The following is a 21,248-nucleotide window of genomic DNA, read 5'->3' on the forward strand; positions in this document are numbered from 1 at the left end:
ATGTATATTAAATTGTCCATAGGCACCTAAATGGCAGGCGCCGAATGTTCTTGTCCTGGCGATTTGAGCCCGACAAGACAAATGCCATCTCCAGGTAACGTTATTTGCCAGTAACGAAGTACGTTAAGGCGATTTCAATATATTTTGACGTAGCAGGTAGGAGGTCACGAAATAGCATCCTGTAATGCAGTCGTTGTACAAACTGGTTCGTCCGAAGATGTTTAATTATTATTTAGGAGTCATACATTTTCCAACACACCTTATACCCAGCTCTACCGGTAACTCTGATTATGTGAGCAGAGAGAATGAAAATTGATTACAATGGTCAACACAATTTTTATTGACTTTGATCAGACAATTGATATTGACTAACTTTTGGGCGCTGAATTAAAAAATGGCTTCCGTTTTTTTCTCTATCTCGTCAAGTTTTTGGATCAGGCACCCACCACATTGTCTCATAACCCACAAAAAAGTACTATTTTTAATAATTTATGTATATTGTATAAAACGTTTCGAAAACCTCAAGCAGCCGAAAGTAAATCAATAGACTTCAAATAAACATTTGGACTGCTTTATTTTGTTGATTTAAACTGATATTGCTTCTGCAAGACAAATAAAGTGCGAGTTTCAGAATCCGAATTCACGCTAATAACTCATAATTCTGTGGATTGTCTCGTTTGACACTGGAGCAATAGTCAACTAACACATGTAAGCTCCAATCTACTCTGGTATCTTACCACCATCATCTCCATATCTTGGGGTGATGCTTTATAAATCGGGGGTCTATACGTAAATTCCAATTGTATGTCGACGGCCGCCACCACATACTAATTGAAATACGTGTCCACGGCTGCTTCACTTGATTTGTAAATAAGGATTTCTAACTTCTCCAGCAACCAATGGTAACAGTATGATGCCAATGCCAGTATCACGGCCAATATTCCCTCTAAGCTGCGCACGTGAGCAAATGCGCGGTTCTGACGTGATCTCTGCGCACAGAAAATCTAAGTTGCGCACAACAAATAAGCAGTGATCACTTTTTTAGTCGTTACGCACTGCTGTCCAAGGATCTACGCAGTAAGTTGGTGAGTGTGCGCAGACTCGTCAAAAATTAGAGGGAACATTGATCACGGCAATAGATAAAGCTACCGAAAGTAGCCCTATGATGATAACGCCGTTTCTCATGAGATATCTTCTCTCTTTTTCCAAGTAATCTTTTCTCAATTCGCACGGATAGTTTCGAATGTTTCTATCCCAAGCCTTGAAGCCTATGTAAGATCATTTATCTTGTGTTGATGGACTACTCTGCGGTCGGAATCATCTTCGATTTCAAATTTTTCATCAGCAGGACTGCTATCCCTAATATCTTCATCTTGATCCCAATTATCAGGCGTGTGGGAGTTTCAAGTTACACTGGATAAGCTGAATGGGACATTGTACCTATAGCTGATAGTTGATGTATTGGTTATTTTTCTTGCCATATCCTGCAGTTTGCATCAACTATATGTCTGAAATATCATCGGATGATTGCATCCTTTAACTCAGGGGTGTCAAACATACGGCCCGCGGACCGCATCCGGCGCGTCAGACGATTTCATCCCCGGGCGGCGAAGCAATTCTTATTAGACTGAAAAATTGTTATATTGTCCAGCATATTTGTAGTAAATGTTGATATTTATTGCAGGAAAATCTTTCAATATTATTCCCTCAAGACACCAAATGTCGGGCATGTTCGTTCATAGGCCACATTATAACTACTCGACTACGGCGTTGTGGTTTTACTCTCTCTAATGGTCTAATACGAGAAGGCAAAAGTGCACACTGAGTTCAGAGTTTTTTGGGAAGATGGACCAACGAGAAGCGAAACGCCAATGCGGTGACGTTATATATGCAGTTTTCATGGAAAATATATTATAGTTACACAAATATATAATTCAAATATATATATGATAGCACTGTTATGTCATTTCCCACGCACTATAGGTCCCCGCACTTAAGAGAAACCCGACTTGCGATTTAATTATTTTAATCCAAATTCCAACGTCCTCGTTTACACTTAAATATCTTGTATTCCAAACAGCGTATACGACGGGCTAACGCCACATTAGCACTACATCAAAGGGAGCATAGAAATATGGCAACTTATATCGTCGTCAACGCCAATGTTTTATCGTTTCATAACTGTATTCAAACGGCCAATCTACGTATTTTGCCAATTCCATTGTTCGCGAATGAAGGTTGTGCGACTTGCTAAAATAAATCCTCTATGAGTCGTGTAATATTATCTATATATGCTTGATAATAAAGTATTCAAGTGAAAACCAAGGGCTCAAGGTAACATTTCAGAATCAGTTGACTGGTACGGCCCTCGGCCAATTTGAAGGCTTGATTTCGGCCCGTGACGCAATTAGAGTTTGACACCCCTGCGCTATGCGGTACATTTACCAATTATGACAATGAAAGTAAATCATCTGCTACCATTTCAGATGCTGTCGTGTCTTGCTCTAAGTATACTTTTAGGATTCGAGGATGCATGGACTCCTACTCGGTTGCAACCACGGTCAATAATAACGCGTTCATATTAATATTATGAGCTGTGGTCGATCGTGATAATCACTGACAATTTCCTCGTCTTCCAGCTGTGCGGATTCCACATGCACATTTCGCAGTATGTATACGGTAATTGTCGTGCCGTTGACGTATGGCAAAATTCGATTCGCACATTAACGACTCGTGATTAGTAGAGCTGGGCGAAATAGAGTACCAATATGTCGTATCTTGGCCACAAGAACAATTAGTAGTGGCAATATTTATATATGCCAAATCAAACGGTGGCAGTTGCTGTTTGTGGCCGCCTATTCAAGGAGATTTTCGAGTACAATGGTCATTCACACCAGACCGATATTATTTATTGGGATACCGTATCATCCGACAGCATGTATCAACTTTAGGCTTTTTGATACACCAAGCTCACTCGCGTCAGATGGGGAAGAGCCATCTAACACGTAAGAAGGGATTCTGCAGTCGACCTTGATCGGAATCGAACGCGCAACCTATTGGTGTTGCAGCTGTGGATCATACCACTACGCCATCCCGCCACCGGAAACGGAGGGAATTCTATACCTTCCGAAGGAAAATTGGACATTAGGGCTCTTCAAAAATGACTTTTTTCTCAAATCGTACTGGTTACTTGATAAAATTGTTAGGTTACCTAATTCAAGCCTACACACAAAATTTGGTTCAATTCCAGCCAGTAACCGCTTTGCTACAGGAGAAAAAAGTTTCTATTTATTATTATATAAAAATAAATAATAAAAAATTACAAAATTTTCTGTTCACCCCATGAAAGTGTTAGGCTGTCTATAGAGACGATGCTGACCAAATTTGGTTCAATTCTAACCGGTGGAAGCGGAGTTATTGCCGTCGAAAAATTTGGATTTGAATAAAATAGTATTTACGGTGACCGATTCTTTGTTTATTTATTATAGTTGTGCTCACCGTGAATACTATTTTATTTAAATCCAAATTTTTCGACGGCAATAACTCCGCTTCCACTGATTGGAATTGAACCAAATTTGGTGAGCATCGTTTCTATAGAAAGCCCAACACTTTCATGGGGTGTACAGAAAATTTTCAAATTTTTTAATATTTATTTTTATATAATAAATATAAACTTACTTTTCCTGTGGCAAAGCGGTTACTGGCTGGAATTGAACCAAATTTTGTGTGTAGGCTTAAATTAGGTAACCAACAATTTTATCAAGTAGCCAGTACGATTTGAGAAAAAAGTCATTTCTGAAGAGCGCTATTGGACATACTGGCTCTCTGAGATGCATCTGCTTCACTACGCCTCACGAATGCATGTGTCCATTGCAATTAGCAACTATTCGTCGTCTCAAGACTATGGAGACATAGATTATACAAGCGAAACATTCCACACATCCCATTGGCACATAACAAATCGTCTCAAAACGGTTGACCGTCGCGGGGCTCCTGTACGGAGACCAATCATAATAGTCGGTAATATGTGAATTAGAACTTGCGATACGGGAATACCGAGCGGATTGGCCGTAATAACTGTGCAAGTGTGAATATCGACAGCTCCAAGTAGTGGGAATTGCCAGCGAATATTACGACCGGCGACAAGCTCATATCAATAAGCGCGTTAACACTTACGGAGGTCGCTACGTTGCTGGAGTTGCGAGATGGGGCAGAATCGATTTTCAAACGCATAATTATAGCAATATACGAAAGGCTCTTTAATATTAAAGAGTGATTTGCCTTTACTGTTATACGGAATTTGTAAATGTGCTGCACAGTGTGTTTAGCAGAGTTATTTGGGTAATTGTCTGGAAAGGTTTCCTGTGCAATGATTTTCTATATGTTATGTTCTCTGGTACTATCTTCCGTTCAAGCACAGAGCCGTGAAAGTACCGTTGCCGCATGTGAGATGTTACATGTCGAGACTTCGATGCTACACCATTTTGAACGCCTTCATATCATGTTTTATCATTTCAGGCAATCAAAGCGATGAACACGCGTACATGCAGAGGGAGTTAGCAGACCTTAAAATCAAGATTCACAATCTATCGTTGTTCGTCGGTAAGTACAGACGTGTGGGATTCATCCGCGAATGCTGCAAGTAGTATAGTAGATCGGTCGCACGCGGCTATGGGGTTCTTATGGGCCCGCTCGCACGGTGCCTCGAAACTCGTGTTGGCACGGTGACCCTTTTGACCCCCCCTATCTCTCGCACGGTGCCATTGTGTCTTATGGAGCCTCTCACACGGTAACCCTTTTCGGTATAGGCATCTCTCGCACATCGCATGGAAAACTCGTGGTGGCACATCGCCCTTTCGGGTATTGGCATCTCTCGCACATCGCATGGAAAACTCGTGGTGGCACATCGCCCTTTCGGGTATTGACATCTCTCGCACATCGTACTTTCGCATGTCGTGCTTTCGCGTATAGGTTGTGTTGGTGATTCGCCATGCGTTCTTATGGGTGTGGCGGTGATTCGTACTTTCGGGTATATACATCTCTCGACCGGTGTTGAATATGTATCAAGTAAATAGTCATGTGAATGAATCTTTGTTAATGTGTATATCGTGCCGCACAAACGGAAACGCGGCTTGTTGTGAGGATTAAGCAGTGCGACCTATATTTCGAATGACCTGTGTGTGGAATTGTTTCACGGCCAGCCGCGTGCTACTATCGATTATTACACTAATCCAGTCAGCACTATTACATTCAGGAGTATTCAGTATTCAGCAGCGACACGAAAAGCGATCAACAAATAACCGCGTTCACAAACTAACACTTCAAAAATGTGTGAAATAGTTTGCAAAACCCCGCGATCGCTGACAAGATAATGTCTCGGGCATAACCATTTTAGTGACTTGGTGTTAAAGACATACCGATCGCTCACAAGGTAATATTTCGGTAATTAGTTTGTCACAGAGCCGTCGCAAACGGTGATTCGAAAACCAACAATTTGACACTTTCTGGTGCTTGCTATATGTTTTGACACTTCGGAACGTGGTTGACTTTAGTTGTATAATAAGAATCATGTGAATATACAAGTAATGTGTCAATTTGTCAACTTGAAATGAAACTTACTGCACAAACCAAGTTGATTCGTATCTGAATGTGTTAATTCGGTACAATTCTAATTATTTTGAGAAATCTTTTGATTCGACCGTAACCGAATATTACTGACGCCGACTTTCAGCCGCATCGAATTATTCGCACATTCCGCGCCGCTGTTTTCGCACTTATAGAATCAATACAATTATAACTCTACAAGAATCAAGAATCACAAGTATGTGTATTATACAGTTATTGTCTTTATCAACACGAAATCAAACTCTTAACAAAAACACGCAACTAATCATTTGCCAGCTCTAACATTATCAAAAAATTCCAGTATTGTTGATTGAAAATCCTCGAGTCCTTATTATCAAAAACGTTATAGTACGGTGTCGGAATCCATTCGCGGGGTGTACTAAAGCTAAATCCAGATAATCCAAAATGAAATATTTGGACTTTGACATAGTGTGAATTGAAATAGGATTGACAACATGACTACCAACTTCCCCCACAGTCCCGTTTCGATATTATACACACATTGATTTGAAACAAGTAATGAAACATCACAACTCTATTCACGGTCTGGCTTTCCGTTTGTCAAAGAGATATTTTTACATCTTACCATACTCAAAAGAATTATTCACAACATTACCAATTGTTAAAAATCTAGTTTTCAATTACTTGATTATATCACTGCAACTCATGAATTTGAATTAATTCATCCTGGTTGTATTCGTATGCTCGGTCTTTTTTTATTCGATTGTAAAGGTTGTTACTATTCTGAAGACAAAGTATTTACTAATCGGTGCATATACGTTTTGACTTGGACATATTATATTTTGAGTATACGAGATTTGAATGTCTGAACAATAACTGAGAAATAATTTATCACAATTAAATCCGTATATTACAGCGTAATAGATATTTGAATGTCAGCAACTCGGTAACTCGACCAACTCGTCATGAGCATTCCCGAAATCAACACAAACATGACTACTGACTTGAGTTAACCACAAAACAGCATCAAGTTTTAAATCCACTTGTAGCTTACGGATTATTTGAATGCGGGTTATGTTTTGTTGTAATTGAGTGTACGGAAATAGTATTACGTCTTGACATCTTACCATCGTACGATATTCAAAGAGTCAACCACGAAAACATTGTCAAGTAAATCCGTTACCCGACCAACTCAAACAGTATCAGTACGAAAAACAGCCAAACATACACGAGTCCATACAATCACTAAAACCTAAAATCCATAACAAGTTCGGTTGTATTCATATCCCTACACATCTTTTTTTTTTTTATTCAACTTGAAAAGTCGTTACTATTCTGTAAGATATAGAGGAATTACTACGCGGTATATTCTGCAAGACAAACTAATTACTACTCGGTATATTTTGTAAGACAAAAGTAATTACTACTCGGTGCGCGCAACTTGAGATTAACATATGTTTGAATATACGAGATTTGAAAGTCTGATCAACGTAGTTGCGACTTCATTTCTTACAATCGAACGCTGGTGTTATATTCAAAGTTATGATATCAGAAAATATTTTACAAATGTAATTGTTTCCAGTACCCAAGACTAAAGATGTAATAGTTCCAGTATTCATACATTGAACAACCGATGCAAAATGCTTTATTAACCCAATTCCCAACGGGATAATTGGAACGACTAAGTGTAGAGTCAGTATATCACAATATCGTTACTATTGAATCCAGCAATTGATACGATTTATTGTCGGAATTTGTGACAGAGAATTGAAACATATGCACTTTACAGAGTGTGAAAATATCACTTTGAGTATCGAGTACCGTTCGAAGCTGGCGATCAATTCTTAATCATTTCAGTAACTCCCCATTGTGCGTGCTAAATGTGAAATATCGCGAGGTTATACACTCTAAGACTTTGATCATTACAAAAGTAAATTGTGATATGTTTGTTAGATGCATCCAATTCAACTAGAAGTGTCTAGTGCCCAACACTCGTAATATCAAAAAAGTACTTGCTACACTGTAATTCACTAAACGTGTTTTGTATTGTTGTTCATTTGTAGTATTGATTGAAATTGTTTTTGAACCCTCAAATAATAATTCCCGACATGAAACTAAGCCACCGAAAGTCGTTACCATCACAAAGAAACAATTTGCATGATGTTTACTAAATGTGTCCTATAGTTAGGTGTGCTGGAATTATTTGTAAAACACACACACACACAGGATCAGAGAAATTGGAAATTTTTCCGTTGTTATTATCTAAAGTAAATGTCATCACAATACTCTGCCACTAAAAGACGTTACTTGTATGTGATTGAATCCCTAACAATTAACCCACTATTCCAAAGAAATTTTACTCACTCGACAGATATGAAACAGCGTCACTTAATCGGTCTATCGTTTTTCTAAAGGTAAATCATATCCATCCAATAGAAAACAATTTTCACTAGCTTGGTAATGAAACCGAAGTCTCCATTCGATATTTTGTTTGTGTCAAATACTTTACAATGAACACATTTGAGTGGTTGAGCTTTACATCATCAAGCTGTTATTTGTAAATCAAGATTTCGGTAAACTTGTAAATGTATCGTTTAACTAACCGACATTTAGTGATTGCTGAACATACCACTTCGAAATACTGCGTTGATCTCAATTCCCTTTATCCTGATAATCGAAGTACTTTTGTTTTGAATTCATAACAATCGGCTTTTCTATGACATGATAAATTATTGACAAGTTCTGCTTAGAAGATTGGTTGCATATCACGAAAAATAATATACCACACATATTATTACTGTTACTCCATTCATCGGTATTTTTTCCGTTGTCGATTTTCAAACGAGTAAAATTTATTACTTGAGTTGCTCTGCTTACTATATTTAAATGTAAACTCGCCCGTCTTTCAACAACAAACAATGTTAAAAAAGTATGCAATCAAACACAACAAGTTTTACGATACTAATTATTATCCCACATAACCCATTTCTTACCGATGACATATGAAATATATTCATGTTACACGAAAATATTCGCTCATGCTACAAACCTGTACAATGATTGGTGGTGCTTTCAAACTGTTTCGATACCTCAAGAACTTTATTGTCTGAATGGTTGTTCATGTATCGTAATAATCAAGTAGTTCAACACAGAACTAGTATTAACAGAAACACCAGAGTTGTTTACACAAAAGTTTGTATGTGTACAGTATACGAATACCATGTGTAAGTCCAGCACAATTGTGGTATCCATACGAGTTTAGTTAACACAATTTACGACACCGAGGTCGCGTCATCTTTCGTAAGACAACAAACCAAGGCTTCAGGATATGTCCATGTCATAGCAATAAATCAGCTACTCCAACAACAGAGTGCATATGTTTTCTAGTTACGGTGCTTACATCTTACACACAAATCAATCTACTTTGCTAACGAAAAGTGGTGAGTCATCATATGGTTGTCCTCACAACTAAAACATACTATCATACAAAATGGTCGTTATAGTTTGCACACCAACGGTACATCGTACAAGTAACAAGTCTCGAGAATCCAGTTATTCAAAAAACGTGAAAGTATTTCTACACCAAGTCGTTATGTTGACGAAAGCGTATATTGTAATATCATGATCGATTTGCATTCGTTGGTCACAAACTGTCACTACTCTAAATAATTCTTTTTCACTCAAACACAAACGCATACTTGTCACCATTCGTTTTCATCAAGCACGAGTTCAAGAAACTTACTTACTACGACATGAATTTTTATTTTTATGTTGTGTAAATAGGTAATAATTAATTCAAGTAACACTATATCAACATCATCGAGTTGTGCGAATAGATTTACATATGATCTTGTGGTTTTAATCGAAGTATACAGCACGGTCTAACGTAGAGTCATCTCTGTTGTACAGCTACTCGGTAATCGAAATGTATTAACATGTAAACAACGATCTTGTTTCGTCACACCAAAAATATGTTCACTGTCGCGATACTCCGCACAAGACGTGCATAGCCTTTTCACACTCGTAATAGTATACCAACGTCAAGCGATAACGTTTAACAAGACCAACGACACTGAACCCACAACGTTTACCTATGTAAAATTACCACTTTCACTTGCCAGTCCATCGTTTACCTGACTAAACATATTATTTTCCTTTCGAGATCTGACGTTTACCCAGAGTAAGAAACCATTTTCACTTGTAAATATTTTTTTCCTCGGCTAACAAACCTTTTTTCACTTGGAAATATATTTTTTCTCTGGGTAACAAACCTTTTTCACTTGGAAATATATTTTTTCTCTGGTTAACAAACCTTTTTCACTTGGAAATATATTTTTTCTCTGGTTAACAAACCTTTTTTCACTTGGAAATATCTTTTTTCTCTGGGCAACAAACCTTTTTTCACTTGGAAATATATTTTTTCCCCGGGTAACAAGCCTTTTTCCCTGAGCAACAAACCATTTTCACTTGGTGGTCCGTCGTTTTCCCGAGTAAAAATATCATTTTCCTTTGGAGATCCGGCGTTTACCCAGTGTAACAATACATTTTCACCTGGAAAAATACTTTTACCTAGAGTAACTAATCATTTTCTCCTGGGTAACAAACCCATTTCGTCTGGAAACTATCATTTAACTGAGTACCAATACCGTTTTCACTTGGAAATACATTTTTTCCCTGGGTAACAATACCATTTTCGTTTTGAAAACTGACAACCACACCGGCCAATTTGATATTTTTGTATATTGTTACAACGGACAGTGACAAAATATACACCAACAACGACTCCGATACATTTGTGTAATCGCATACTCACTTGCTCTGGCGCATCCCATCAAAATCGACGGTTAGCCACACACACACACAAACACAATAACAATGTGCTATTTCGATATGACTGCGATGTCCGGGTTCGTGCTTTAGATTTTCCAGAACCAATCCGTCTAAAGTTGTAATCCCCCACCTTTGTTAACTGGTTGATACACGGATAACAATCTTCGGAAAATGTAGGAACGCATACTACCCATCGTGCTAACGATTCCGGGTTACTTGCGATTGATTTCCTTGCTCACCCTATACAGATTATACGTACAGCGATATGTAGCGGTAATCGGTTTGGTCAATACATATCACCCCATTCAGTATGGAATTACAAACCCAATACAGGTCAGTTCATAACCGGATCCGGATATTCAATGCAAAGCGATAAAGCAGAACCAATGACCAAATGTAATTAAACATGTAGATTCACAACCCTTGATTTTTTTTTCGTGAAAAATGACAATACATATCGAATATATATTTTACGATGGTTCAATCCTACCAAGTATTCACGTAAATGTGGTTTATGACATTACATACAATGTATCAGTGTATCAATGTTGGGTGTTTATGCACACATCGGTATGACCCATAGACAACATCATCATACCCTCCAGGACTTCGTTATTACATAGTGAGGTCAATAAAATCAATCGGAGGCATAGACGACAGAAGGCTTGGAGATCCAATGTAAAATTCAGACAAACAAACGGATATATTTGTCCATCTTGGTTATTTACTCAACTACCATTGGTGCTCTCGATACAGCGAACGGTACAGTATGCAACGCATATCATTAGAGTGATATATCCAGAGGTAAATATGGGGCCTGGCCACAATAATTGTACGACGCCGACAAATCGATGCACGCAAGGTGTGGTTGATAATAATTGTTTCATGTGTCAAAGAGACAGCACTCTCTCGTAAAGGTTAGCAGATCCCACAGAAACACACCTTGGATTACATTATCAAATCGATTTTAAACTTAAACCGAATCACTGGTGTTGAGAGTAGTGATATCCGATTTTTCGAATATTCATATCGACTTAGTGAACGATCGGTAACGACACTTATCATAAACATTATGAATATTAGTAATTCCAGTCGTATCTATCTTGTGTTGTTACAAGTTGCTAAAACCATCGAGTGAATCAGTGAACGGATAGTAATCTGGGTTAAATCTCGATACAATTATTGTGGCCAGGCCCCATATTTACCTGTGGATATATCACTCTAATGATATGCGTTGCATACTGTACCGTTCGCTGTATCGAGAGCACCAATGGTAGTTGAGTAAATAACCAAGATGGACAAATATATCCGTTTGTTTGTCTGAATTTTACATTGGATCTCCAAGCCTTCTGTCGTCTATGCCTCCGATTGATTTTATTGACCTCACTATGTAATAACGAAGTCCTGGAGGGTATGATGATGTTGTCTATGGGTCATACCGATGTGTGCATAAACACCCAACATTGATACACTGATACATTGTATGTAATGTCATAAACCACATTTACGTGAATACTTGGTAGGATTGAACCATCGTAAAATATATATTCGATATGTATTGTCATTTTTCACGAAAAAAAAATCAAGGGTTGTGAATCTACATGTTTAATTACATTTGGTCATTGGTTCTGCTTTATCGCTTTGCATTGAATATCCGGATCCGGTTATGAACTGACCTGTATTGGGTTTGTAATTCCATACTGAATGGGGTGATATGTATTGACCAAACCGATTACCGCTACATATCGCTGTACGTATAATCTGTATAGGGTGAGCAAGGAAATCAATCGCAAGTAACCCGGAATCGTTAGCACGATGGGTAGTATGCGTTCCTACATTTTCCGAAGATTGTTATCCGTGTATCAACCAGTTAACAAAGGTGGGGGATTACAACTTTAGACGGATTGGTTCTGGAAAATCTAAAGCACGAACCCGGACATCGCAGTCATATCGAAATAGCACATTGTTATTGTGTTTGTGTGTGTGTGTGGCTAACCGTCGATTTTGATGGGATGCGCCAGAGCAAGTGAGTATGCGATTACACAAATGTATCGGAGTCGTTGTTGGTGTATATTTTGTCACTGTCCGTTGTAACAATATACAAAAATATCAAATTGGCCGGTGTGGTTGTCAGTTTTCAAAACGAAAATGGTATTGTTACCCAGGGAAAAAATGTATTTCCAAGTGAAAACGGTATTGGTACTCAGTTAAATGATAGTTTCCAGACGAAATGGGTTTGTTACCCAGGAGAAAATGATTAGTTACTCTAGGTAAAAGTATTTTTCCAGGTGAAAATGTATTGTTACACTGGGTAAACGCCGGATCTCCAAAGGAAAATGATATTTTCACTCGGGAAAACGACGGACCACCAAGTGAAAATGGTTTGTTGCTCAGGGAAAAAGGCTTGTTACCCGGGGAAAAAATATATTTCCAAGTGAAAAAAGGTTTGTTGCCCAGAGAAAAAAGATATTTCCAAGTGAAAAAAGGTTTGTTAACCAGAGAAAAAATATATTTCCAAGTGAAAAAGGTTTGTTAACCAGAGAAAAAATATATTTCCAAGTGAAAAAGGTTTGTTACCCAGAGAAAAAATATATTTCCAAGTGAAAAAAGGTTTGTTAGCCGAGGAAAAAAATATTTACAAGTGAAAATGGTTTCTTACTCTGGGTAAACGTCAGATCTCGAAAGGAAAATAATATGTTTAGTCAGGTAAACGATGGACTGGCAAGTGAAAGTGGTAATTTTACATAGGTAAACGTTGTGGGTTCAGTGTCGTTGGTCTTGTTAAACGTTATCGCTTGACGTTGGTATACTATTACGAGTGTGAAAAGGCTATGCACGTCTTGTGCGGAGTATCGCGACAGTGAACATATTTTTGGTGTGACGAAACAAGATCGTTGTTTACATGTTAATACATTTCGATTACCGAGTAGCTGTACAACAGAGATGACTCTACGTTAGACCGTGCTGTATACTTCGATTAAAACCACAAGATCATATGTAAATCTATTCGCACAACTCGATGATGTTGATATAGTGTTACTTGAATTAATTATTACCTATTTACACAACATAAAAATAAAAATTCATGTCGTAGTAAGTAAGTTTCTTGAACTCGTGCTTGATGAAAACGAATGGTGACAAGTATGCGTTTGTGTTTGAGTGAAAAAGAATTATTTAGAGTAGTGACAGTTTGTGACCAACGAATGCAAATCGATCATGATATTACAATATACGCTTTCGTCAACATAACGACTTGGTGTAGAAATACTTTCACGTTTTTTGAATAACTGGATTCTCGAGACTTGTTACTTGTACGATGTACCGTTGGTGTGCAAACTATAACGACCATTTTGTATGATAGTATGTTTTAGTTGTGAGGACAACCATATGATGACTCACCACTTTTCGTTAGCAAAGTAGATTGATTTGTGTGTAAGATGTAAGCACCGTAACTAGAAAACATATGCACTCTGTTGTTGGAGTAGCTGATTTATTGCTATGACATGGACATATCCTGAAGCCTTGGTTTGTTGTCTTACGAAAGATGACGCGACCTCGGTGTCGTAAATTGTGTTAACTAAACTCGTATGGATACCACAATTGTGCTGGACTTACACATGGTATTCGTATACTGTACACATACAAACTTTTGTGTAAACAACTCTGGTGTTTCTGTTAATACTAGTTCTGTGTTGAACTACTTGATTATTACGATACATGAACAACCATTCAGACAATAAAGTTCTTGAGGTATCGAAACAGTTTGAAAGCACCACCAATCATTGTACAGGTTTGTAGCATGAGCGAATATTTTCGTGTAACATGAATATATTTCATATGTCATCGGTAAGAAATGGGTTATGTGGGATAATAATTAGTATCGTAAAACTTGTTGTGTTTGATTGCATACTTTTTTAACATTGTTTGTTGTTGAAAGACGGGCGAGTTTACATTTAAATATAGTAAGCAGAGCAACTCAAGTAATAAATTTTACTCGTTTGAAAATCGACAACGGAAAAAATACCGATGAATGGAGTAACAGTAATAATATGTGTGGTATATTATTTTTCGTGATATGCAACCAATCTTCTAAGCAGAACTTGTCAATAATTTATCATGTCATAGAAAAGCCGATTGTTATGAATTCAAAACAAAAGTACTTCGATTATCAGGATAAAGGGAATTGAGATCAACGCAGTATTTCGAAGTGGTATGTTCAGCAATCACTAAATGTCGGTTAGTTAAACGATACATTTACAAGTTTACCGAAATCTTGATTTACAAATAACAGCTTGATGATGTAAAGCTCAACCACTCAAATGTGTTCATTGTAAAGTATTTGACACAAACAAAATATCGAATGGAGACTTCGGTTTCATTACCAAGCTAGTGAAAATTGTTTTCTATTGGATGGATATGATTTACCTTTAGAAAAACGATAGACCGATTAAGTGACGCTGTTTCATATCTGTCGAGTGAGTAAAATTTCTTTGGAATAGTGGGTTAATTGTTAGGGATTCAATCACATACAAGTAACGTCTTTTAGTGGCAGAGTATTGTGATGACATTTACTTTAGATAATAACAACGGAAAAATTTCCAATTTCTCTGATCCTGTGTGTGTGTGTGTTTTACAAATAATTCCAGCACACCTAACTATAGGACACATTTAGTAAACATCATGCAAATTGTTTCTTTGTGATGGTAACGACTTTCGGTGGCTTAGTTTCATGTCGGGAATTATTATTTGAGGGTTCAAAAACAATTTCAATCAATACTACAAATGAACAACAATACAAAACACGTTTAGTGAATTACAGTGTAGCAAGTACTTTTTTGATATTACGAGTGTTGGGCACTAGACACTTCTAGTTGAATTGGATGCATCTAACAAACATATCACAATTTACTTTTGTAATGATCAAAGTCTTAGAGTGTATAACCTCGCGATATTTCACATTTAGCACGCACAATGGGGAGTTACTGAAATGATTAAGAATTGATCGCCAGCTTCGAACGGTACTCGATACTCAAAGTGATATTTTCACACTCTGTAAAGTGCATATGTTTCAATTCTCTGTCACAAATTCCGACAATAAATCGTATCAATTGCTGGATTCAATAGTAACGATATTGTGATATACTGACTCTACACTTAGTCGTTCCAATTATCCCGTTGGGAATCGGGTTAATAAAGCATTTTGCATCGGTTGTTCAATGTATGAATACTGGAACTATTACATCTTTAGTCTTGGGTACTGGAAACAATTACATTTGTAAAATATTTTCTGATATCATAACTTTGAATATAACACCAGCGTTCGATTGTAAGAAATGAAGTCGCAACTACGTTGATCAGACTTTCAAATCTCGTATATTCAAACATATGTTAATCTCAAGTTGCGCGCACCGAGTAGTAATTACTTTTGTCTTACAAAATATACCGAGTAGTAATTAGTTTGTCTTGCAGAATATACCGCGTAGTAATTCCTCTATATCTTACAGAATAGTAACGACTTTTCAAGTTGAATAAAAAAAAAAAGATGTGTAGGGATATGAATACAACCGAACTTGTTATGGATTTTAGGTTTTAGTGATTGTATGGACTCGTGTATGTTTGGCTGTTTTTCGTACTGATACTGTTTGAGTTGGTCGGGTAACGGATTTACTTGACAATGTTTTCGTGGTTGACTCTTTGAATATCGTACGATGGTAAGATGTCAAGACGTAATACTATTTCCGTACACTCAATTACAACAAAACATAACCCGCATTCAAATAATCCGTAAGCTACAAGTGGATTTAAAACTTGATGCTGTTTTGTGGTTAACTCAAGTCAGTAGTCATGTTTGTGTTGATTTCGGGAATGCTCATGACGAGTTGGTCGAGTTACCGAGTTGCTGACATTCAAATATCTATTACGCTGTAATATACGGATTTAATTGTGATAAATTATTTCTCAGTTATTGTTCAGACATTCAAATCTCGTATACTCAAAATATAATATGTCCAAGTCAAAACGTATATGCACCGATTAGTAAATACTTTGTCTTCAGAATAGTAACAACCTTTACAATCGAATAAAAAAAGACCGAGCATACGAATACAACCAGGATGAATTAATTCAAATTCATGAGTTGCAGTGATATAATCAAGTAATTGAAAACTAGATTTTTAACAATTGGTAATGTTGTGAATAATTCTTTTGAGTATGGTAAGATGTAAAAATATCTCTTTGACAAACGGAAAGCCAGACCGTGAATAGAGTTGTGATGTTTCATTACTTGTTTCAAATCAATGTGTGTATAATATCGAAACGGGACTGTGGGGGAAGTTGGTAGTCATGTTGTCAATCCTATTTCAATTCACACTATGTCAAAGTCCAAATATTTCATTTTGGATTATCTGGATTTAGCTTTAGTACACCCCGCGAATGGATTCCGACACCGTACTATAACGTTTTTGATAATAAGGACTCGAGGATTTTCAATCAACAATACTGGAATTTTTTGATAATGTTAGAGCTGGCAAATGATTAGTTGCGTGTTTTTGTTAAGAGTTTGATTTCGTGTTGATAAAGACAATAACTGTATAATACACATACTTGTGATTCTTGATTCTTGTAGAGTTATAATTGTATTGATTCTATAAGTGCGAAAACAGCGGCGCGGAATGTGCGAATAATTCGATGCGGCTGAAAGTCGGCGTCAGTAATATTCGGTTACGGTCGAATCAAAAGATTTCTCAAAATAATTAGAATTGTACCGAATTAACACATTCAGATACGAATCAACTTGGTTTGTGCAGTAAGTTTCATTTCAAGTTGACAAATTGACACATTACTTGTATATTCACATGATTCTTATTATACAACTAAAGTCAACCACGTTCCGAAGTGTCAAAACATATAGCAAGCACCAGAAAGTGTCAAATTGTTGGTTTTCGAATCACCGTTTGCGACGGCTCTGTGACAAACTAATTACCGAAATATTACCTTGTGAGCGATCGGTATGTCTTTAACACCAAGTCACTAAAATGGTTATGCCCGAGACATTATCTTGTCAGCGATCGCGGGGTTTTGCAAACTATTTCACACATTTTTGAAGTGTTAGTTTGTGAACGCGGTTATTTGTTGATCGCTTTTCGTGTCGCTGCTGAATACTGAATACTCCTGAATGTAATAGTGCTGACTGGATTAGTGTAATAATCGATAGTAGCACGCGGCTGGCCGTGAAACAATTCCACACACAGGTCATTCGAAATATAGGTCGCACTGCTTAATCCTCACAACAAGCCGCGTTTCCGTTTGTGCGGCACGATATACACATTAACAAAGATTCATTCACATGACTATTTACTTGATACATATTCAACACCGGTCGAGAGATGTATATACCCGAAAGTACGAATCACCGCCACACCCATAAGAACGCATGGCGAATCACCAACACAACCTATACGCGAAAGCACGACATGCGAAAGTACGATGTGCGAGAGATGTCAATACCCGAAAGGGCGATGTGCCACCACGAGTTTTCCATGCGATGTGCGAGAGATGCCAATACCCGAAAGGGCGATGTGCCACCACGAGTTTTCCATGCGATGTGCGAGAGATGCCTATACCGAAAAGGGTTACCGTGTGAGAGGCTCCATAAGACACAATGGCACCGTGCGAGAGATAGGGGGGGTCAAAAGGGTCACCGTGCCAACACGAGTTTCGAGGCACCGTGCGAGCGGGCCCATAAGAACCCCATAGCCGCGTGCGACCGATCTACTATACTACTGCTGCATTTCCGCTGCTGAGCTAAAATGTTGATGTCTTTTTTTCCGCAGAAATAGAAAATAATATAAATGATATCTCACGTATTTGCATAAACACAAATCCGGAAATAGAAGTTAACTATATTCATTATTTCAGCACTACTTCGCCGACTTAGAACTTGAATTCTTGCCTTTGTTTTCGCAGATATACATAACGAGCAATTGACCCCGCATTTGGACGACCACAGAACCTGGAATAGAAGTGAGACATTAATTTAATATCACCGCTGCTCTGCTAACTTGAACAACATCTTTCCAGCTGTCTCGGACCCATTGAAACTATTTCGCCGTCGTCTTGCTGTGATTTTCGAGGATGCACAACAGATATTTCTCGACTCCCTCGAGTCCATTAAACGTGAGTCTGTGATCGTGACTAGGACTGGGCAAAATAATATGGGTGATACGATTCTGAATCGAGTATTATGATTCAAATCGATCCGAGTTAACATGTTTCAATCATCATGACGTCATAACAGTATGGAACATGTGGGAAGATCAGATATATCACTTTTATGACAGCACTGGTATTTTTACGACCGTAGTTTGAGCAAAAGAGATTTCAGTGCTCGATTCAGATTCGAACACTCGAATCGGAGTGTTCAGCCCTACGTGTGATCAATGTTGTTTATTCGCAGATTTCGGTTGCCCAATTCCCGAATTTGCACTGTGTGAGCTGTCCCGTACCGTCATTTTACATTTGGAACATTGTCACTAGTTTAGCACTTCCAGCAATCTTCAAATATCTTCAAAAGAACTTGTTTTAAAACTCATGTTAGAAGAGTAGCAGGTGCTTCGGCTACTATTTGTAAGGTTCTTCAGAAAGATTAAAATAAGGCTCCTCTGGTTTTATCCGGAGCTCTGGACATATGTGGACTATTTCTGCTTCCCACATCCAGATAATTTTTTTAGCGACCCTTTCAACACGTAATTGAACTAAAACTCAACTCTTATGTATACTCCAGGGTTGTAATGACTAGGCCCGATTCGACTCGAGTCACGATTATTTGGTAACTCGACTTGACTCGATTCATTTTTGCAAATGCGTAAGACGACTTGAGATGAACCAATTCATATCAGTCGATGTCATGTCAGACATTACTTTGTAACTTCTAAGAATAGTAAACTCACCAAATTAATGAAATGAATTGAAATTTCCGAACGTCACTACTTGCAACCCATATGTCACAATCTGGTTTATTACAGTCTTGGCGAATATGTCTGCTGACTTCGAGGCGATTCAAAGTGAGAATGAAGAGCTGTATTCGAGTGAGTCTGCAAGTCGACGATCGCTTGACTTTGAATGTAAGGGTTTAACCTAATTGATTCATCTGATAGGTATTGACGAGTTGAAGATGCGAATAAATTCACTGGAGAAGACCGGGGGTTAGAAGAACTTATTAGTCGAAGTCGGTATAATGCCACAATTTTGTTCGACAGATCTATGCCCCGTCAGATACGAAGGTATCTGCTACTGGGTGGAACTTCGCAGACAAGCACATTGCGTGGAGTATCCCAGAATTTGTCGTGAACGCGGTGGAGAGCCCGCCTTTGTCCACAGCGAGAAGCACTACCGCATGATCGAGGGGCACATGAGAGCGCTTATCTTGACTTTGCCCAAAGACAATAACGATCAGAAGTACATCGACTTCTGGTTGGACATGAGATACAGCAGACGGGCAAGTTATTAGCAGATGTGGTCGATGTACTTAGTAATGGTACTTAATTAGAAGTGGAAGTAATGCCGCAGATTTCTACTTCATTACACGCAGAAGTAACTATTTCAAGTTGAAGTAGAAAATGTAGCATCTGCAGGAAGCAGTTTTCAAAAGTAGATTTTGTCGAGATGTTGCACACACACTTAGAGCAGAGATCATGTAGTTGGATTGATTAAAGCAGTGTTCCCAATCTTTTTCATCTCGTGTCTTCCTTGGCCGAAATTTAAGCCATAATTCCCCCATTGGGAAAAATCCGCCCGATGATTAAAAGAGGTCAGTTTTACCGCACAAACACCTGTTGACTGAGAAAATAAGACGGGCGATACCGAGTGTTTGTTTCTAACAGTGCTGTAATAGCACTTTGTAGACCTCCAAAAACTATGGTCTTGATCCCAATCAAACAAATTCTGGAAGGCTTAACTCAACAGACCCCCACATCACTTCCATTAGTGTTTTCGGTTTACCATGCATAAATAGCTAATATAACTGCTATGAAAAATCAGTATGCATAAATTTACTGGTCTCGCAATTTTTTTCTTAAGTTTGCGTATGCATTTGGAAAATAGAATTGGTACTTTTATATATAGCAGGGTTGACCAGACTCGAGTCTGACTCGAGTCATTATTTTTCTTATGACTCGACTTAGATCGAGTCATTTTCTCAAAATACGGAAACGACTCGACTCGAAAAAATCTGTGTATTGACTCGACTTGGACTCGAGTCATTGTGTATGACTCGAACCAAGCCATATGACTCGAGACTATAAGACGGCCAAGACCGAGATTTCATTGTAATTTCGAAGAACAGTAAAGTGACCACCCTATTGGAATTTCGTCTATTGGTCCTGGTACTTGAAAATGCGACAAGAAAATGCTCAAAGTGAAGAAAATTAGTATATCATAAATCCAACTCATTCAATATCACCAAACAGAGTTATAAAAAGTGGGTTTAACAAGACTACAACTGGAAACTGAGCAGTCAACACAATGACTTGGACTCGGACTCGAGTCATGATACCATGACTCGGACTCGACCCTCTGCTCGGTGACTTGGACTCGGACTTGACTCAATGGCGAATTGAAAATGACTTGAGTTGCCTCGAGTCAAAACTATGAAAGTGAGATTGACTTGTGACTCGGAGCCTCGTGACCTGGTTACAGCCCTGATTTAGCAAACCGTAAAAGTTCTTCGCAGAAATATTTCCAATAACGACCGTGACGAATGTCTCCTAGGTAACGGCTTCGGTCAACAATCGGACAATCAAAGACTTATGCACGACCAATCCAATGCGACATAG

General features: G+C 38.1%; 2 protein-coding genes across 2 annotated transcripts in view; both read left to right on the forward strand.

The window, feature by feature from the left end:
- Positions 1-21,248, forward strand: part of LOC145446355 (uncharacterized) — a 42,659-nt gene that overhangs the window by 4,456 nt on the left and 16,955 nt on the right. The gene's annotated exons all lie outside the window — the stretch shown is intronic.
- LOC145438939 (uncharacterized) lies at positions 4,175-20,369 on the forward strand. Its single transcript, XM_080316342.1, has 7 exons — positions 4,175-4,445; positions 4,519-4,602; positions 18,382-18,438; positions 18,496-18,591; positions 19,440-19,502; positions 19,572-19,619; positions 19,674-20,369. The coding sequence occupies exons 1-7, from the start codon at positions 4,370-4,372 to the stop codon at positions 19,922-19,924; spliced, it is 675 nt and encodes a 224-aa protein (XP_080172468.1). The 5' UTR covers positions 4,175-4,369; the 3' UTR covers positions 19,925-20,369.

This window comes from Botryllus schlosseri, chromosome 1, assembly GCF_051294905.1.
Source record: "Botryllus schlosseri isolate E-star chromosome 1, Bs_hap1, whole genome shotgun sequence".
NCBI classification, from domain to species: Eukaryota; Metazoa; Chordata; class Ascidiacea; order Stolidobranchia; family Styelidae; genus Botryllus; species Botryllus schlosseri.